Source organism: Hydra vulgaris, chromosome 09, assembly GCF_038396675.1.
Source record: "Hydra vulgaris chromosome 09, alternate assembly HydraT2T_AEP".
Lineage (NCBI taxonomy): Eukaryota > Metazoa > Cnidaria > Hydrozoa > Anthoathecata > Hydridae > Hydra > Hydra vulgaris.
In genome coordinates, this window is record NC_088928.1 from 2594427 (window position 1) to 2611886 (window position 17460).

Sequence of the window (17460 nt, forward strand, 5' to 3'; positions counted from 1 at the left end):
TTCTAAATGTAATTTAAAATATTTGTTTTTATTTTTTATTGTTTTTTTAATCGGTATTTTATTTGTATGACGGTTTTCATAAAAACGGTATTTACTAATTTCAAATATTTGATTTTATTTTTTTATTGTTTAGTTAAACAGTGTTTTATAATTGAGGTTATTTTATTTGTATGAAGGTTATCTTAAACGGTATTTACTTTTTATTTTATATTTTTTTGAAATAATTGGTTTATAATTTTTGTATTGTTAAACGGTTCTCGGTGACAGGATCTTATGATCCTCTTCGAGTTTCCGTGTTCTTTATATATTATGTACCAACGACACTTTTACCAGAGAATATTGTTAAATGAACAAAAAAAAAAAAAAAATACTGTTACTGCTAGCCCCAAAAACTAACATATTTTTATTGAAACCACAATACGTTGTAAACAAAATACAAAACAATTAAAAAGATTTTAATACAACCTTTGAAAAAAATGACCTACTTATTCATTCACATTTATTTCGTGTACACGCTTTAGTTTAAAACTGTTATAACAATATAATATATGGGTAATAACAGTTTTATTAGTACCTTTAAAGTACTTTTTAAAAACATATAAAACCTAATTATTATAAAATGTTTTAAAAAAATTATTTTATTATTATTTGAGAAAACAATTCAAGTAATTTTAATTAAGTAATTTTAGTAACCTTTGTTTTATTTATCAACTACCATTATTTAAAATTTTTTAACTGCTAATAACTAATTAATTTATGAGAGTTGAGAACTTGATAACGGCTTCTTATTTTATCAGTTTACGTTTCTTTACCTAATAGTTTTATTTTTTCGTTACAGAAGTTTTGAATTCATCTTCAGAAAAATATGCTGTGATAAAGATTTGTAATTAAGAAAACTTGGTTTATTAAAAAAAAAATCAACTCGGTTGTTTTTTTGCGTAAGTTTTTGCGTAAGTTCAGTGCAACTTATGCGCAACCCTGACTTTACGGAAATGCTGCAAAACATTGGTGAATACCAATAAGCTTCGGCGTTTATTTAAAAATATAACGTTTCGTTATGTTAGGTGACGTTACGTGACAGCAACTTTTGTCCCGATTGAACCAATACGTTACCGCACTTTTTAAAAATTGTCCCGATTGAAACGTTACGTTCCGAGAATAACCGTACTAGAAAATTTGGTGCGTTTAAGAACCAAGAACAACGTGACAAACCGTGACGTTCGGGACTTAACGTGGTTTTCGGTTTATAACTTACCAAGAATAACGTGAAAAACCGTGACGTTCCGGGACAAACCGTTACTTCTTGGTTTTTTACATTTTACATACCAATTTCATATTGTTAAACTCTTTTATTTCAATTAATGATTCAAAACTTTAAAAAAATTAGAATTGACAATTTGTAAATTGAAACATTTTATTTTTTTGCATGGACAGCGGTTACCCTCATTTGATAATGCTGCCCAGGCAGTGACCAACTGGCGTTGACAGCCTTATTTATGATATGAACCAAAGTTAGATAAAGCGCTATATAAAGGGGTGCGTTATCTATATTCGTTTTAAAGCATAATTTGTTAAATAACAATTGCCTTTAACGCGCATTTTGGACGTCAACGGAACGTCACGTTATGTCACGATATTAAACAAAGAAAACTGGTGCGGTTTGATCTTGGTTGGTGCGGTTTCCCAATCGGGAAATGAACCGGGACTTGCGGTTTCAACCGTTATAGCACCAATCTTGTACTGATTGAACCAAGATGTTACCGCACTTTAAAATTTTTTGTCCCGATTTATTTTTACCGTTACATTCCTACCGGGATAACGTGATTCCCGAAATGTATCGGGCTTAAATACCAAATAGTAACATGAACTCACGATTTCCGTAACCTTAATTGAGCTGCGCAAGTGACAAAAGTTTGATGAATAAGCACCTGATTCGCTGATTTTGAAAGAGAGGCAAGTGCGATTTTGTTGAAAAATGTAACTAAAATCAAAACAACCAGATTTTCGAAATAAATTTCAAAGTAACGATAAACTAAGTTTATCAATACAAGTCATGTGTTACTGTCAACACAGAAAATTCTTTTTATTTTAGTACTCTTCAGAGTATTTAAAGTGTATCAAAATTAATTTGTACAAGAGAATTTTCACTCGAAAAAATTTCAAAATTTAAATAAAGTTTATCTTTATGATGAAGATTTTTTTTGTTGTTAATTTAAAGAAACAAAAAAAACAATGCGTTGAAGTAAATTTTGACCTACAAATGTGTTTCTCTTAAAATATGCTCTTGGCCTTAAAGCATACTCAAATACAAAATTTATATAAGTATGTTGTACCAGACTAATAGTGAAACACTTTTGCATACAAAGTTTATTTGCAGTTTTACCTGACTACTGGTGAAGAACTTTATTTAGAAATTGATTTACATGCTTATTGTAAAGAGTTAAACATTAGAGTTTTTTAAAAAAGAAAATTTGTACTGATTGCAAAACTAGGTTTCATGTTCCATGTCAATCTATCTAGTCGGAATCACGTGACTTAATTGCGCAATAAAAGTAACCATAATGAAAGGAGGGAAAACAATTTATTATGTGTTATACGTAAAGATAAGAAAAACACTCGTAAAGTTATTCTCGTAAAGTCTTTCAATTATTTTGAAAGTTTATCAAAAGAAGCAGCAGAAAGGTATCTACGAAAAATAAGTCTTTTAGGTGATTAGCTTTTCTGTTAATTTACTTTTTAAAACCATTTTTGTTAAAAAATAAGGAAGATAGAACATAGCATTTTTATTTTAGGATTGGACAAGTGTCCCCAGCAAGCAAACGACGTCATGTCGACGTCTTAGGGTGGTTGAAATGTTAACGTCAGAATTTTCAACGTCTATTTTACGTTGATTTGTAGTTGATAAACTGACGTTGAAGAAAAAGTCGTTGATTCAACGTCTTATCGAGGTGGAAACCTCAACGTCAGAATTTTCAACGTTTATTTCACGTTGATTTATTGTTATTAAACTAATGTTGATTTAATCAACGTTAAATCAACATGTCTTTTTACTTTCGTTTTGATATCGAGACAAATAAGACTTCTTAAAAATAAAGATGGCTAATCACTCGCAGAAATGTTCTATTTTTAATTGTATTTTATTTAAATTTGGTAGTATTTACAATATTACATATGTGTTTTTCATTTATGGGTAATAATTAAAGATTTTTTAGTTTATAATTTTCGTTTTTTATTCTCCTGGTTGGAAGTAAAAATGCTTCAATTTTAATATTATTAATGATTATTGAAAAGAATTCTCTTTTTCTTACGAAACATTGTTTTACAAAGCTTCATTTACAAAGATACATTTTTTATTTTTTTGTAACTAATTAGTTACAAAAATTAATTGGGTGTTATTTTAAGGTTTTCTTTATGTTCCATTTGTATTTGGAAAGGGTGGTTGAATTTTGTAGTTTTCTGTTTACAAATGATTGTTTGTGGTTTGCCCATCTCTTTTTCCATTCTCTTTCTAATAGTCCAATATATACTTTTGTTTGGGGCTGACACTATACATTTGTAAATTACATTTAAGACTCTGCTTATAACTTTAAGTTGTAAAAAAATTATGTACTTATTTTTATTTAATCTCGTATACAAACTTATATAGCTCTGAAATCATTCATCGAGCACATGACAATTTTATAAAAAAATCTTAATATTTTGTAGAACAATAACAATATTATTCCCAATATTGCAAAAACGCTATATAAAATATATTCCTAGCTAGCCTGATAATATATTTATTTATAGAAATAAAAGTATTCAGTTGATATGTCATCACAGAATATGTAATGGAGAAAAATGAATAAAATAGTAATTGATTTATTTACTGAGACAGATAATACAACAACAAAAAAATTAACAATTAATATTTATTTCAGATTATAGAGTTGTTTCAGAAGAATCAATTGAGGAAAAACTTAAAGGTGTTGAAGAAACAGATTTTGACTCAGATTCCAATCTTGACTCAGGTAGTTCTGATTCTTGTGTCTTGAATCATGGAAACGTATAGATATAAATGTTTCCATGATTCAAAACACAAGAATCAGAATCAGACATTATAGATGACATAGAAAAAACAGTAAATGGAAATCTACGTGAAAAATTAGCGGAATGGGTTGTTGTGAACCAAACTTCTTATTCTGCATCGAATCAACTTCTTTTTATTTTGAAAAACAATGGCCATGCGGATTTTCCAATTATTGAAAACTCCATGTAACATTCCTTTGCAGAAGAAGTGTGGTGGCGATTACATTTGTTATGGTTTGGAAACTAGTATTTTAAAACATAAAAGTAAATTTCCAGATCTGGAGAAAATTGAATTAGTTGTGAATGTTGATGGGATGCCATTATTTAAAAGTACTTCAGTCGCTTTATGGCCCATACTTTGCTCATTTTCAAGTATTCAACCATTTTGAAAGAGCAAACCTTCTTCTGAAGAGAGCTTTATGTTTGATTTTGTAAACGAATTATCAATTTTATTACAAAATGAAATCAAAACTCCTGACAAAAATTATTATGTTGTAAATGCAATGCATTTTTGTGAAGCTGCACCAAGCAGTGAACGCCTTAGAGATGAATAATAAGTTAAAAAGAGTTTAGCAGAGTGAGATAAAAGTACAAAAGAACAGATGTCCAGTAGAAAAAAAGAGCCTCAAAGTAGAAAAATACTAAAGAAATGATAAGTAAAATGTTGTAAAAACAAAAAATAACAATAAACAATTGTCGAGATACGTAAGAGTCATTTTCTGTTGTTCTCCTAAGTTGTCGTTAGTGTCCAGCAGTGTGAGTGTAGACAGTATCAGTGATGGAGCAGAGTTATTCGTTTTATAAGTAGTTATTATGGTCTGTATTATTAGGGTAAACATACATTATTGATATAAGTGTGTCATAGATGTCTCGAGTACGGTATGGGTTTGCGCTTTATGGTACAGTACAAACACAAGAAGACCTCCAGCTTTTGCCTAAAACCGACATCCCAAAAGAAGTTCCACTCTGGGTCACCTTAACAAGATACTCTGGTACACCAGGGTATCTTGTTAAGGTATCCCATTCTGTTATCCCAAAAGGACTATTCTTGGAGTATCCTGTCAGGGCAATTGCCACAGACTTCTGAATTGACACTGGGACCAGAAGACACTTAGTGGGGCTCAGTACAACTTGCATGCAATTGTAAGTCACTTTTTTGACATGAGTGTCGATAAGTGCAGTGCTTTGTTGCAGTTTAACGAGGGTCAGTGAGAGTTGTGAACTGTTTTGAGTCTTATAGATGTGTATGTAATGTAGACAGTCAATGCAGTGTTCTTGTGTGTGTCTACTGTATTATAATGTCTTGATGGTATGAGTTGTTAATATAAAATTGGTTGAAAGTCATTAAAACTAGTGTAACGTAAGCTAGTTGTGAATACTAGAAGTCCGATAACATGTATTTTAAAAATAACAAACTATTGCAACTTGATAATCTGGAAAATTTAAATAGAATTACACCAATATAGTAACATTAACTTGTATATTTAGTTAACAAACTAATAATCTGTATATATATTTCACAACTCATATTCTAAAATTATATGGAATTTTGTATTTTGAATAAGTTATAAGATTAACTGCGAATATGTCATGTGACTGTAATGTTACCAGGGGTATCTGAAGTGGAGTAGAATTATTTGTTTTCTAAAACAGTTAGCAGGTAGCCTCTAGTCAGTTGAACAGACTGTATGTATAGCATGGCTGACTTTGTGTCATATACAGTGAATATTTAATAATAAAAGATAATGGTAGGTTTCTTTACTATATCATTTGTGAGTTTCAGCTGTCCTTTAACTTGCTGTTGTTTTGTATGCAACATTCATTCAAGTAAATCATTTAATATAGTATATATATATATATATTATATATATATATAATATAGTATATATTATGTATATATATGTAATATATACTATAATATATGTATTATATAGTATATATTATATATATATATATATATGTAATATATACTATAATATATGTATTATATATATGTAATATATACTATAATATATGTACTATATATATGTAATATATACTATAATATATGTATTTTATATATGTAATATATACTATAATATATGTATGTATATATATATATATATATATAGATATATATATATATATATATATATATATATATATATAGATATATAGCTCTATAGTTTGTTGGCTTTAGGAAGAGCGGAAGGAAAAAAGTGATTCTTACGCCAACACATACGTCACTTTTAATTACTTTTGACTTTCGTCCAACATTTCCGTGTTGGACGAAAGTAAAAACCATTAATTTAATTACAAATTAATCGTTTTTTAAAAAAACCACAAAAACGCAAATTTAATTGACCAGAATGTTTTTAAAAACATTCTGAATGTTTTTATAACATTTTGAATGTTTTTAACAATATAAACAATGTTTTTATTTTTATTTTTTTTAATAAAATGTTTTTATTTTTATTTTTTTTAATAAAATGTTTTTATTTTTATTTTTTTTACTGTAAATCATGCGCGGAGTGTTGCTACATCGACTATCTTATAGCCTGACTCGCAAGGGAGTGCTGCTACATCGACTGACAAATAGCCTGACTCGCAAGGGAGTGCTGCTACATCGACTGACAAATAGCCTGACTCGCAAGGGAGTGCTGCTACATCGACTGAGGGTTTGGTTGGGGCAGGCAGTCTATCATTATTAAAAAAAAAAAATTCCGGTCTTGCATTTTAATTTTTACTTTTTGTCAACAAAATATGGAAAAAACTTTCGGACAACATCCAAGGGTTCTATATATATATATATATATATATATACACTATATTTTATGTATATATATATACTATATTTTATGTATATATATAATATATATATATATATATATATATATATATATATATATATATATATATATATATATATATATATATATATATATATATATATATATATATATATATATATATGTTAGTTATATTTATAAAGTACTTTCTATTTTCAAACTCAGGATTTCAACATATAGTATTACGGAGGTTGGTCCAAATAACTTTGCAAATAAAAGAAATATCTAAAAAGTTACACACAATTAATGGAACCAGAATGGTTAAATGTTTACAAAACAGTAATTGGTAGCTATAATTTTAATTTTAAATGTTGAAAATTGGAAAAGAATAATAATAAATTGAAGATATTCTTTCCTCCTTTCTATACAATTTTATTCACTTGACCAAATTTGAATGTTTTTGCATTTATTTTTTAGAATCGATTAAGCACTTTGAGCCTAAGGCAACAGACAAAGAAACTAGATTATTTATAGCCTCTTGCCTAAAGTATGCACCTTATCGTTTGAATGGAGGTAAACGGAAATCTGACAACCACGAAATAGACGATGAAGTCACGAAAGTGATAAAGAAAAAAATCAGGATGAATTCGTAGTAGACAATGACGTTGAGTCAAGTGAAAGCGGAAGTAGTTTCGAAAAAGAAAAAGAAATTATCTCCTTTGTAAAAAACTTTAACATATACATTTTTGTAAACTTTTTAAAGTGTTATGTTTCAACGTTGTTTTTTTTACGTTGAATCGATGTAGATATTAGAACGTCAATTTCTTGTTTCCAAATCAACGCTTAAATCAACGTTTATAAATCAACATCAGTTCTATGTTAATTTATTGACGTTGAATCAATGTTGATATTTCAACGTCGATATTTTGTTTCCATTTCAACGCTAAAATCAAAGTCAATAAATCAACGCGTTATCGACGTTGAATCAACGTTGAAATGCTTGCTGGGTCCATATAAGTATCAAGCCGATTCTTGGACTGAAGGTCCGAGTCAATAACCTTCTTTAAGTTATCATAATCTTTTTTTTTTTAGTTATTTTAGGTGCTCCCAGAAGTCCTTACGGTCTTATCACAGAGCACCGCGGGAGAGCATTTAGCAGGAAGTTCACGCCTCTTTCCGTACCAATGTCGCTTGTTGGGGTAGAGCTGGCGTCGAACCTAGGACCTGAGCCAGAACTTTAACCACTGCACCACGGCAGCTCAAAATCTTTATCATTACCTGATTAAGACTTCATGTAAGGAATATTTTTATATAGTTGTTTAAATGCCAATTTAATTCCAATATCTATTAGTTTGATTGGCTGGTGTAAATATTTATGTTTGTTTGGTGAATATTTATTTTTGCTTTGTGAATATTTATGTTTGCTTACACTTTTTTTTAAGTTTCCACATCGTTTACGCATCTTTTCTCCAGAATAAGAAAAAATGCCTGTTTCTCCAACCAATATTGAAAAAAAGGAGTTTTTGTCAGATTTGCAAAGTGTACAGCCCAAAATAGCTGCTCTTCATTTGTTCAAAAATTACGATGATGAATTCACCTAGAATCTACTGTTGTGGCAAAATTACCATTATCTCATAGAAATTTTTTCATTGAAAATTATAAAACAGAGAAAAAAAGGTTTTAAAAATTAATTCTGATGACATCGTTTATGTTGAAGAAGCAACTCGAAATCACTCATTGTGTGATTCTTGGTATCAGGTACAAGTAGGCCGAATAACTGGTTCTACTTTGTATCATGTTTTTCATGCTAGAGTTGAAACACCACCTAAATCATTAATTTTAAATATTTGTTCTGAAAAGAATATAATAATAAAAAGTCCTCCAATAGTTTGGGGAATCAGAAAATGAGAAAAATGCATTGACTTTATATGCACAAATTTATTCAGACTACAATAAATCTCATTTTTCTGTGCCACTTTCTGAGATTGTTGTCCATCAAAATTTGAAAGTTGAAAAATTAGGACTTTGTATAGACTATAAAAAACCATGGTATGGCATCTCCTGATGCTTTTGTTTATTGCACTTGTTGTGGGCATGGTGTTTTGGAAATTAAATGTCCTTATATTTCAAGAGATAAATCTTTGAAAGAAGAAATATTGAAAGATGTTTTTTATGTTAGTGTAAATACAGATGGGAAATATTTTTTACAAAAACAGCACAAATATTTTTTCCAGGTTCAGCTTAAAATGAGAGTTACTGGTGTTAGTTATTATTATTTTATGGTATGGACACCCAGTGAGTTTATAGTTTTATGTATTGAATCTGACAGCAGTTTTATCGAATCAGTGTTTAATAAATGTGATATTTTTTGGAATATGTTTGTTTTGAAGGAATTAGTTACAAGAGAACTTAAATCAGGAATGAAGTTGCCTGCCTTAATATCAAATGAAACTATCAATGAAGATGATAATGTGTTTTGTATTTGTAAATCTAAAAGGTCAGAAAATGGCAATACGATGGTAGGCTGTGATTCATGTGATAACTGGTTTCATCTTAAATGTATATCTTTAAAATCAGTGCCAAGATCGAATGTATGGTATTGCAATAGCTGTAAATACAAGAAAAAGTCTGCAAATAAAAAAGTAATATTTTTTATAGTTTTAGCAAGCAAAAAAACTTTTTTACTATTTCATTTTTTAAATTTTTTTTTAGAAACTAACACGATAATGGAGCAGTGCGAATACTGAGAAATAAAATGAAAAAAGCATAATTTTGCTGAAATAAAGATTATCAAATTTTTGAATAACGGCTATTTTCATAGCCACATATTTTTAAAAATATAAAGGCATATGATTCAATATTGAAAAAACTATTACAGATTAGCTTTAATTATCTCGATTAATCTCGATTAATTATTTTTGAGATTGCGGGGAATATGCAGTAAAAGAGTTTAATTATCTGATCGATAGAAAGAAGTTGTCTACGGATCTGGGTACAATTTTTCAGCTGTACTAATACGACGATATTTTTACTTTAGGTTTAAGCGGTTTCTTTTTATAAAATTGTCATTTCGTGTTTTACCTTTGTTTTAACAGTATTTTACGTTAAAACTTTACCGTGTTTTATGTTTATATTTCTCCGCAAGTTTTTTTATTTTTTTAAACTGATTTTTATCTATTTTGGACCAAAATTTGAATCTTAAGAGTGAGATGTAAAATGAGAGTAAAACCTTCTATAAAACATAAAGCTTCATAAAACTGTGAAATCTGTGTAACCTTGAAGTTCACCCTTTACTGAAATTGTACGAACCGATTAATTTACTGAAAAATCGTGTTAACAGGTTATTACATTTTTAACGAAACCGTACGGAAATATTTACAAAAACTTTGTATACTTTAGCGGAAGTCAAACACCACATAAAACTACCTAAAAATATTTAATGCTATGCTAAGACTATATTGAAAGCAGATAGCTTATTGGTATGACCAATATTTTACCATACCGAGAAATGTAAAACTGCAAATTGGACAATCTAATTTGCAGTTTTACATTTAATAACAAATTTATTTTTATACTTTATTTTGGTCGATATTTTTTTGTCTTTATATTTTTATTTTGTGAAAAACACTGTAAAGCTTATTTTAAACGATAATTAAATAAAACAAATTAAACAAATTTGACATGTGTAAATTCATAACATAAACGTCGCAAGTTTATTTACCGACAAAAAGTTTTAGCTCGTTTTCCGACTAACCTAATTAAAGCTAGATTTGCCTTAAATAACATACTAGAATGGACTTTATAGTATCCGTTTTAATTCGCGAAACTACTTATTTACAGAGACGTTAAAATCTAGGGCAGGCGCTACACTATGCGTTGTCCATTCTTAATTCCAAACTACAAAACTAATTCCGTAAAAGAATATATAAAAAATTAAAATTAGAAAAATCTTTAAGAAATGCAAGTAAAATCCTCCTTCCGCTAAGATTGTCCGGACTAATCTATATGCGGAATAAAAATACGCACCATGTAATGCCAAAAGATCTTTTGCTCTTCTTTATTTATTTTTGCTCCCTTTTTTTTATGGATCTTTAAGCCATTCGAGCTCTGAGGAGATTTTGTTTTCATGTTTTGTTTCAACCATAGTTTGGAGGAGACTGATATATTTTTTTATTACCTTACTCTAATAAAACATCGTGTTAAACCATTAAACACTTTTTAAAAATTTAAAAAAATTTTTGTAGGCTACATTAACTTATATATAAGATATTATTTGAAAATTTAACAAAAGAAGTGAAATTTATATGTTTGTTTACTGAACAGTAATTTTTTGTACAGTTACATATAAACACTGACATTAAAAGGAAGAAAAAATCAAATAAGTTAACCAAATAAAAGTGGATTATGGCATAAATAAAAGTGGATTATGGCAAATGATTGTGGCATTTTAGGCATTGTAATAATTGTAAATAAAAAAGATTTAAAAAACCAAATTAAAGTGGTATTAAAGTAAATTAAAATTAAACGTTTTAATGAAAAAAGAGTAATAAAAAAAATACAATAAAATTATCAAACAAAATACAAAATCAGTTGTCATGCTATGAATATTTTTGTTATTATAAAATGCGTTTTGTATGTATGTTTGTAACCCCAAAGAAGTTACTGTTTAACCTAAATTTTGAGAAGGCTGATAAGGCATACGTCAATATTTTTCTATATATATATATATATATATATATATATATATATATATATATATATATATATATATATATATATATATATATATATATATATATATATATATATATATATATATATATATATATATATATATATAGGATGAAAATTAGATATTAATCTAATGGAAATAATTTGAGTAATAAATTGGATAATAATCTATTGGAAAATTTAGCAAAAAAAGTGATATTTATTTGTTTTTACCGAACGGTTTTTTTGTACAGTTACATATAAGCATTGGTATTACAAGATAGCAAAGAGTATTAAAGGCAAAAAGTTTAACCAAATAAAGGTGAATTATGGAAATTTTTTTAATAAAAAAACCTTCATCAAAATTAGCTTTTACATTTGAAGAAGCAAGTTAAAAAAAAATTGTTAATATTACATCAAAATAAAACATGACACATCTCTGTTTTTATATTATTAAATAAGAAATATTCACAGAAACTCAAAAAAAGCACACTTGATTTTATTAGTTAAACCAAAAATTACATAACGAAACTATTCATAAAATTTCTAATACGGAGTACATTTTATTTAAGGTTTTTTTTTAAATTTTTTTACAGCAGATAAATTTTTTTTTCTCTTTTTTTCTGGAGCATATTATGTAAAATAAATTAGTAGCGTTATAAATATAAAATTTATCAAAGTTTGTTGCTTTATTTAATATTATTTGCCATCAGTTGCTATTAAAAGATAAACATTTTATATTAATTATAAAATACAATAATCAATATTTTGTTCAGGTTAAAAGCTAAATCTTCAGCTTAAAAGTTGTATATATTAACAAACATGTATTGAGATTTGAAATTGAAATAAACATCAACATGATCTTGCATGTTTGCAATTTTTTTTTTTTCTACTTTTTTACATTTAGTTAAAAAGGTGTGGTAAGTTAAGAGTTATTCCTTTTGGTAATCAGTTTGCTATATCAAAACACACTTGTTGATATCAGGTTATAGATTTTTTCTAATAACTTATCTACAATGCTTACAAAACTTATTATGCTACAATGCTTTATAATCTTTTATAACTATACATTACCAAAGGATCGAAATTCGCTCTTGCTTGCAATTGTTTTTAATTTAAGAGTGTTGCAAATTATCTGGGCTAGCTATAACAACCAAAGAGCAATATTCGAAAAGTTTTTTAGTGTTGTATATAATTTATATATGGGAGTAATAAGTGTAAAGTTCTGAAAAGAAATTAGGTTATTTTTTCAAAATACTTCTCTTGCTAAATGATAGATTAATGGGAACTTAATTTGAAAAAAAATTATATCAAGTTAATAATAGTCTATTGATATTAAATTGATGGTAAATTTTAAATAATAGTCCATTGATATTAAATTGATGGTAAATTTTTAAACTATTTTAAAAAATTTATCGTATGAGAATCACAGCATAGACAAGTTTTACCATCTGGTTTATAGTTTGTTACAATGGTTGTCTTTTTTATATCTTAGAGTTATAAAAACTAATTTTTTTAAATCTTTTTAAAAACAAAATAATTTTTTTTTAATTTTTAAGAAAAAATTTAAAAAAGTTATTTTTAAGAAAAAATTCTGAAAATCACGGATGTTTTGAGTTGTGAGGTTTTGTAAAAGTATTTCTACTATATTGTACAAAATTGGATAGAAAAATCATAATTTTTTTTGCTTTTATTATTTGGTTTTTTATGCAATTACTCAAATTTACTTTAATTATTCAATACGGTTTTTGACATTAACTTTGATTTAAACATACGCGCAAAAGCCCCTCTTTCAAAATCAGCGAATCAGATTCCATATCTCTGCCTATTCTGAGGTTGTATAGGGTTTCAAAATATGCCATCGGTAAAAAAGAAAGCGTGAACTTCCTTTTAAATACTCCTCCGTGGTGCTCTATGATAAGACCGTTAGGACTTCTTGGGGCACTTAAAAAAAAAAGAAGTTCTTTATTAAAAAATAAAATTTAAATTTATAAAATTTAAATTATTATTCTTGCTACAATATCCTTATATGATTTCTATACCCAAACAATTAAATATTTTTGACGACAAACAAACAAAAAAAGACGAAGCTAATTAAAAAAATTAAAAAGCAGAAAATTACAGACATTATGAATGTCCCGTTAAAGTTAATCAGGTCTAATAAAATTCGAATTGGTCCGGTATGTTAAGTCTGACATTTTGAAGTAAATCTATTTTTCTGACTACATTCAAAAGCAATTAGATTTGCACAAAAAAATTTTAGCCAAATATTTGTTCTACTTGTTTTTTTTTAATTCTGATTAAATCCCGCTAAGGCTGAAAGCAACCACTATTAATTCTGGAGTCACTAGAAAAAAAAGATTAGAGTTATAGAACAAGAAAACGGTTGACTGAAGACTTAAAAAGTTGTAGGTTATATGAAGATGGGAGAGAGTTCCAAAGGGCTAAAGTGTGCGGAAGAAAAAGTTTTTAAAGCACTTTGCTGAATAACGAGTCAAGCAAAGAAAAGCAACCTTACAGATGCTAATTTAGCAAAATATTGTATATATGGTTTCCATGAAAGGTCATTAGTGAATGATAATCCAAAAAAATGTAAAGAAGAGGAATCAGTAAGAATTTTCCTGCTCATTAATATAGGAATGTTGACTGTATTGCAATAGTTGTTTGCAGTAAAAAACTGAGTTTTGTTGAATTTAAAATTCACAAGCCACTGCAAGCCCCAATCTGTTACAGATGTTAGATCAGATTCAGGATCGGCTGCCTGTTCAAAGCAACCAAATAGGTTGACCTTTTGTCAAGACAAGAGTACAAAGTTAAGTCATCAGCAAAAAGAGCTACTTTAGATGTAAGGTTGTCAGGAAGATCATTTTTTTTTATTGTTAAGAATTTCTCAGTTCTTTACAATAGTAAAACAAATTTTTCAGTTAGAACTTAATCTTAGAGTTCGCTTTAAATCTAAATCTGAATCAATTTATGATTATATCCTGATAATTCCTCGATACTTTTTGCTTATACCAATATCTAATAAATTACTGCAACATACATACATAAACAACTGCGATATACATACATAAACAACTACAGTATACATACAAAAACTATTGCAATATACAAACATTATTTTCACAGCGTTGATTTTAATCGTACAAATATTTGTTTAACGTTTTACAAACTTTTGATCACATTTTTACTTATTATGAGTATTTATCACCTTTTTTAGTTCGCATTTCTAAAAAATATTTGTAATTTTACGCATTTTAATTTGAACTTTTACTCACATATTTGCAATTCCACGCATTTTAATTCGCATTTTTACACAAATATTTGCAATTCTACGCATTTTAATTCGCATTTTTACTCAAATATTTTAAACATTTTAATACCATTTTTTAGCGCTATTTTGGGCATCATTTTAAAATTTAAACAACAGTGTATAAAATAACAAATAACAATAGCGACATTTTTATTTTATTTTACTTTCTTCAAAACTTACGATAATTTTTATTTTATTAATCATACTCAGTTGTTTATCAACATTGTTAAATTATGTTATTCAAGTTTATTCTTCTTCAAGTGCCTTAAAAACAACAACAACGAAATAAAAGTAAATAAAAAAAAAATAAAAATAAAAAACAAAATTAAAAAAAAGAAGCTATTAGAATATAAATATTTAGAAGAAATATTTAAACCAGTATAATAATTTGATATTTAACCACAACTCATTTTAAGGAAGCAATTTAACCATGTAAATTAAAGCGGCTATCAAATAATTACTACATAATCGAAAAAGAGATTTTTTTAATAAACTATGGCAAAATGTAGGTTTAAAGTTATAAATGTAATAACTTTTAATAACCAATTATGTTTCTATTCATACAATTACATTATATATATATATATATATATATATATATATATATATATATATATATATATATATATATATATATATATATATATATATATATATATATATATATATATATATATATATATATATATATATATATATATATATATATATATATATATATTCCTTTTTGCTATTTCTTTTAATTTACTTTTTTAATGAGTATAATTTTTATTTTCAATTTTAAAACTATATAAGTGGTTGTTTATGCTACTCCAGTTGCTTACCTATAACAAATACTCGTTTACTTTTTTTTAAACCTCGCCAGGGGTATTTTATGAGCCGCGTGATTTTGTTTTAGTGAAAGTATGAAGCTTAAAAGAAATAAAAAGTAAGAATAAAATGTAAAGAAGAATTAAAAAGTAAGAATGATATAAAAAGTAAGAATGAAACAAAAAGTGAGAAAGAAATAAAAAAATATGAAAGCTGGCATAAAGAATAATTTTTAAAGTAAACAGAGAAAATTTTCCTACATAATTACTATGACTAAATTGAGTTAAGTGGGTTTTTTTTATTTTTTATTTTTGCACTTATTTCATTTTACTTCAGATTTCAGTAGTTGTTGTTTAACAGTAAAAATACAATTGTTTAATGTAAAGAACGCAATTAAGAAACGTTACTTAGTAAAAAAAAAAATTTATTCGGCATAAAAATCATGCATACAATTGCGTTAAAAATTTACAATATTCTTGTTACGTCAAAAAGAGAACAAAAATTTCAATAAATAATATATAATACTGTTCAAAATTGTTGATATATATTCGAAGAATGAAATGGAGAAAGATCGAAAAATGTTTCAAGTCCATCAACTGAAACTTGAAATTTATCGTCTCTGTATTTCTCAGGATAATTGACGTTTGATGTTGGGTGATGACTAACAGGTGTTGCTGGGTGATGATAAGAATATCTTTGAGGGTTCACATTTTTTGATTTAGCAATATAAGACATTTTCTGTTTTAGTTTTGCTTGTTCTTGCAAAAAAATATCTTCTCCGAAAGGTTTGTTTTCTATACAAATTTTGTTAGCTTGGTTGTTGGGGTTTTCTTCATTCATTACTCCGTATAGCGAGTAATCGTTATAAGCGTATTCTTTTGTGTAAATATTATCAAAAGATGTGTCAGTTGGGCAAATTCTTGGGTATGAGTTCCAAAACTGGGTTGTTTTTGTCATGTTTCTGTTTACTCTGTTATCATATTCATTAAAAAAATTGTTTTTATGTAAGTCTTCTGAAGCATTCGTGTTAAAAAATATGCCTCTATCCAGGGTAGGACTTTGTGAAAATTGTAGTCTCTCTTCGAGGCTTAGTTTAGCAAACTCTCCGCTCGTCGAGTTACATCGAGATTCCTTTCTACTTAAAACTTGAATATGACTTGCGACTTGCTTTCTAGTTCTGATCTTGTTTGTTTTTGCAAATATGTATCGTGCAATAAGCTCGTTTCTGCCATACATTTTGTCTCGAGACGTCACCATAATTTTTTGGCGACCACACGGCGGGTATAATTTTACCGCTTCTTCGAAGCATCTTTGGACATCGCCACTCCATAAACCTTCGTTGCAAGACATTTTGAAAATATTCTTTTGTTAAAGAAAGCAATTGGATTGGATTACTTTTTACAAAGCACTTTTAAGCTGCTCTCAAATCTGAAGAACTGAAAACTGCAGAGGTATTTGCTTGGCAAACAGCATTATATACTTCGAGACCAGTCATGCATTTTATGTTTTAATCAGACAAGCTGTTTGTAGTTTAAGTTGAAACGACAAGAGATGAAAAGATCATTTATGATGCAAAAGCAAAAAAAGTCAACAATAATAAATATTATTTTGTTTAAAATATATTCTGAAAATTGTTATTGCATCATGAAAGTAATAAAATAAAGCCGAGATGTCAAAATTTTGTTTGCATTAACAACAACAACAACAAAAACAATAATAAAAAAAAAGTAGTTTGGGTAACTAAACAGGGAAAGCGGGTTTTTTTTTTCTTTCGATATTTTGTCAAGTTAT

The 17460-nt window shown here is 27.4% G+C and overlaps 1 protein-coding gene and 1 long non-coding RNA gene across 2 annotated transcripts; one reads left to right on the forward strand and one right to left on the reverse strand.

The window, feature by feature from the left end:
* Nucleotides 1-3096: 3096 nt before the first annotated feature.
* LOC136084489 (uncharacterized) lies at nt 3097-7651 on the forward strand. The gene is made up of 3 exons (XR_010640585.1): nt 3097-3190; nt 7062-7182; nt 7314-7651. It is a non-coding gene; the product is annotated as an uncharacterized LOC136084489 (long non-coding RNA).
* An 8431-nt stretch (nt 7652-16082) lies between these two features.
* On the reverse strand, nt 16083-17219 carry LOC105843218 (uncharacterized). Its single transcript, XM_065804490.1, has one exon. It carries the CDS (start codon nt 17017-17019, stop codon nt 16198-16200), a length of 822 nt encoding a protein of 273 aa, XP_065660562.1. The 5' UTR covers nt 17020-17219; the 3' UTR covers nt 16083-16197.
* Nucleotides 17220-17460: the final 241 nt, after the last annotated feature.

Coding starts and splice junctions, on each gene's coding strand:
- LOC105843218 (XM_065804490.1), bottom strand. CDS start 17,019: ATGTCTTGCAACGAAGGTTTATGGAGTGGCGATGTCCAAAGATGCTTC.